Genomic DNA, 4,733 nt, shown 5'->3' with positions numbered 1-4,733 from the left:
GTGTGTACACAAATAGATACATGTATATGTACAAAGATTAATTTGAAGAAGTTAGCATTGTCATGACTTGAACTTCAATTTTGCTATGTAAATATAGAAGAGGTGGCAACAAAGTGCACATAGAATTGCAGTTTGAATAGGGAAGAAAAACCATAGACATGTACATGGGATTAAAATTGTGGACATATGTTTATGCATGCAAATGGGCAAATATAAAGGTGTCATATGTTTGCAAATGCTTTTTGAATTAAATTTTAAATAAGGAATATGAATGAAGCCACACCGTAATTGGATACAACAATGTTTATTTAGGTGTAATAGTGGATTGCACTACACATGTATATGAAAAGAAGAAAAAGTTAGTTCTTGGAAAATGAGCATAAGCGATTTTTTTAATCAACTTCAAAGAAAACTGCTAAATGTATTTTTTTTGGCAAACAAAAAGTGAACAGATTAGAGGGCGGAGACTTTAAAATTGTGGGTGTTTATATATATACACATACATACAGGCATACATATATGTGTAGAATGATATAATATGTAGTTACATATATGCATATGTAGATATATATATGTATATATATGTATATACATATGTGTATACATACATATGTATGTGCAGATATGTATATGTATATATATACATATATACATATATATATATATACATATATATATATACATATATATATATATATATATATACATATATATATATATATACATATATATATATATATAGATACATATATATATATATATGTATATATATATATGTATATATATATATATATATGTATATATATATATATATAGGAACACACATATATATATATATATATACATATATATATATATATATACATATATATATATATATATACATATATATATATATATATATATGTATATATATATATATATATATATATATATAGGAACACATATTAATATGTGTATACACATATGTACATATACCTAGGCACACACAAATTGAGATACATACACATGCACACAAATACATATATATATATAGAGAGAGAGAGATAAATATTTGAATAAATTTGCACAGTGGTGACTTCAAGTTCAATTTTATTATGTAAAATTCAAATACAAGGCATAAAACTGTAGTCAGAATTGCACTTTTAATAGTATAAAAAGGAAATGCACATATATATGTATTAAAAAAGAGTCTTAAAACAATGTAGACAAGTTGAGGTACTGTTGCAAATGTAATTTTTTAAAGATGAACATATCAGCAAATATTGTGTGTATATGTGGATGTGAAAATGTAATGTTATTAATATTGACATAAAGTGTTTTTTGAAGTGCAGGATTCTCACAATAAAGGCATGCGTAGAAAAAGAGGTTGCAAACAAAATTAAACACATCAACCCCTAGCCTCCATAGAGGGAAACATATATTAGTTAAAGTTTTGAGCAAGTCATCTAAAAATGCAAAACAACACAATAGTAATATGTGGTTATACTTAGTAGTTTAATGTTTGAAATAACTGCAACCAAGATTGGAGGAACAAAATATTTTCAAATTGTTTCAAAATCCCTAAATATGAGCTTCATATAGTGTACTTAGCCAAAGGGAAATCCTTTTTTTTGTTTCCCGTAGTATAGAATCATGTGGTTGCACCCATTCGAGCAATCTCTGTAAGTAGATAGCTGCACTCAGCTTCAAAATCAAGCCTCTGCACTTTGTTAATTGTTACTTTTAATCTACGCTCAGAGTTGTATGTGTTAGTAGACACGAAAACTGTAAAGTTGTAGTGCGTGAACATAGCTTTATTAAGTATGTTGAGAGGTGTTTTTTCTGTTGTCAAATCATATTGCAACATGTAGAGTTCCTTTCCAGATAGAGCCAAGAGTTGTGTGCCAACCTCATCAAAAGCATTAACCCAAAGGCTGCCTATTTGATCTTGTAGTTTCATCTATAAGAGGTATTTGTAATTACATTCAGGGATTTGTGTTTGACACCTAGGGCACAATCACAAATTGTCACCTAATTTACTACATTTGTTTTTACAATCTTTACCGTTGAACTGCAATGGGCAAGCTGTATAATAAAACTAGTCTTCTTTTATGAATCGCAAGACAGCTGTAATTGTAGTCTCAAGGGTTTTTGGCATAGCGCTAAGACGTTGAAGGATGGATGCAACTGTCATTCTCTGATATTGGCTATCACTGTGATGGACACCTGAAGAGTGTAGATCAATGCATGACAGTATAAGGCCTCTCAAATGGAGGGTGTCTGCTTCAAGAATGCAAGGGTTAATTTTGAAAGTTGTTGAGGTTGAGATATTAATAACTTTTCCATTGAAATAACCAACCCTTGTATTTTGAATAGCAAGGATGACAAATGTTCCAGATGCATGCATATTCTTCAAGTCATTGCCTAACTGTTTTGATGGTGGTCCCCAAAGGTTAACATCAATTGTGAAAGTTGACATATCATTTATTTTTACTATTCTCTTCTTTACAGTAGAACCATCCTTTCTACGAATGACTGAAATCTCTCCGATATTGACAACAACGTCGATAACATCAACCAAAGTATTGTTGCTAGTGGCGAGAACTTCATTAATAGGGGTGAATTGTGATTTTTTTTTTGTTTCAGCAACATCAGGGACACACCATTTCAAAACAGAAGTTTCAGTCAAGATAATCTCTAGGTGGTTGTTAAGCTTATTGTATACTATGTTTGCATCTTTTACAAAACCTTTGGAAACAACATACCAAGCTCCTTTTTCAACTCGGTGATAGTGAAATTTTTCTATTTCATCAAAGAAAGTAATTCTAACTTCACAACCCTCTTCGTCTACAATATCGAAACTAAAGACTTGGCCATTGCGCTTTGTCGTATTATATTGGTGCATTTTATTGTCCAATTGTTTTGGTAAGGGTTCAAGCTTTTAATAGGGCTGATATTTTTAGAGGGATTGTTCTATGGAGAAGGCAAATCTGCACCAAATTTAAGAGCACTTTTACTGGAGGGTGGTGTTTCCCATTCAAACATTTGCTCTTCTTGTTCTTTAAAGAGGTACGTAGGTTTTCCAACCAAATCACAATTCATTTTTTTCACATCTAGAGTGAATATAATGATGGTCCTATAAAAGGAAGAAGGAGGATTGCTTAATTGTAGAAAATATGTTTGCAATTAGCATACAAACAACTTCACACAAACGAGGAAAGCAGACTATAGAAGCTACCTTGTGTTCCAAACATATCTACAAGAATAGTTTGTCAACAAAAGAACAAAACCTATCTTCAACGTATCTGCATGTAACAAGTCAGCATACTTGGGTGACAAAATGGCCAACTGCATATACGTGCCATCAGATAAGACTATTTTGTATCTGTCATTGTCATTTGGATCACTAGGCATTTTTTCAAACGACAAAAGCTACAACAATAATGAAGGGATATCATCTCCAACATTGATAGATCAGATTGCATACGAGGTAAGCTCAAGGTGGTCATTAAGTCCCTACAAGGACAGGACAACAAGGCTAAATGTATACACAAGGGAATTTTCATAGCAGTAATATAGATATGATAAAAGAAAACTATGTTTGACGATATATATATATATATATATATATATATATATATATATATATATATATATATATATATATATATATATATATATATATATATATATTTGTGTGTGTGTGTGTGTGTGTGTGTGTGTGTGTGTGTGTGTGTGTGTGTGTCCAAACTGGTGCTAATCTATATATCTATTTATGTAACCAGATAAAAGAATGCCACTCATATTAGAAGATGGTGGAGTAGTTTTGAATTAAAGAATGTATCCTCGTATATTTCTGTAAGTCAATGTGTTTGCAGGGAAAATGTTTTTTTTACCAATGCATGTACAAAATATATGTCCACACTATGAAACACAAGAAAGATGAAAACTATTTGGATGCAGCCAATCATGTATACAATTGACCTTTTTTGTGTTGTTGTAACACCCAAAACAATGTTCATAACTTTAAATTTGCAACAACATACAATGTATTATCTTACCGAAGTATTTGGGGGAGGTTGCTGCGAGGGAGCAGGAGAGCTGGTCGAAGATGACATAGTGCTTAACGCTCTTCATAATTGGAGGAAGGGATCTTATGTGAGAGCAGACAACATCTATGAAATAAGTGAAATAAGTCAAATAAATGAAATAAGTGAAAATTAGCATCATATACTGAAAGTTGCTCCTACCAACCACTTTTCTAGAATCTAGATCAAAATCAAAGCAAAGAGATGAATATAAACCTCTTAACTTAGAGTAAATGAAATTTAATCATTAAATTTACTACCCTGGTATATATCTATACAACACACAGAATGGTGTAGATTGATCATACTATTTGAAATATATCATAATCAAGGGTTCATGCTAGTATCCATTTCATAATTAATTTTAATATGAAACTTGATCCTTAGCTTGGAACTTTGTAATAATTCAGAAAAGAGTTGATTCTACTAGTTTTTTTAGAAAGCCAAGTCAAACTCATACTTAACCACTTGAAAAAATATTGCAAGATCAAGCTTGCTCACAAAAAAGGGAAAAAATCAATGAGGTGAGTATTGATACTTTAATGCAATCTGCATGAACCACTGGTTTGATACTAAAATTTTACTTCTACTTTGAGATGAAAGGGCATGTTACAGTAGAATCTACATTTATCCCGAGCAAAAGATTTTCTTGCTTGGAGCAAG

The 4,733-nt window shown here is 31.0% G+C and overlaps 1 protein-coding gene across 1 annotated transcript; it reads right to left on the bottom strand.

Annotated features, from left to right (window-relative positions):
* Positions 1–2,080: 2,080 nt before the first annotated feature.
* LOC131875036 (replication protein A 70 kDa DNA-binding subunit A-like) lies at positions 2,081–2,887 on the bottom strand. Its single transcript, XM_059219040.1, has one exon. It carries the CDS (start codon positions 2,885–2,887, stop codon positions 2,081–2,083), a length of 807 nt encoding a protein of 268 aa, XP_059075023.1.
* Between the last annotated feature and the right edge of the window lie 1,846 nt (positions 2,888–4,733).

This window comes from Cryptomeria japonica, chromosome 4, assembly GCF_030272615.1.
Source record: "Cryptomeria japonica chromosome 4, Sugi_1.0, whole genome shotgun sequence".
NCBI lineage: Eukaryota > Viridiplantae > Streptophyta > Pinopsida > Cupressales > Cupressaceae > Cryptomeria > Cryptomeria japonica.
Note: the sequence above shows the minus strand (reverse complement) of the source record. Positions and strands in the feature narration are given on the sequence as shown.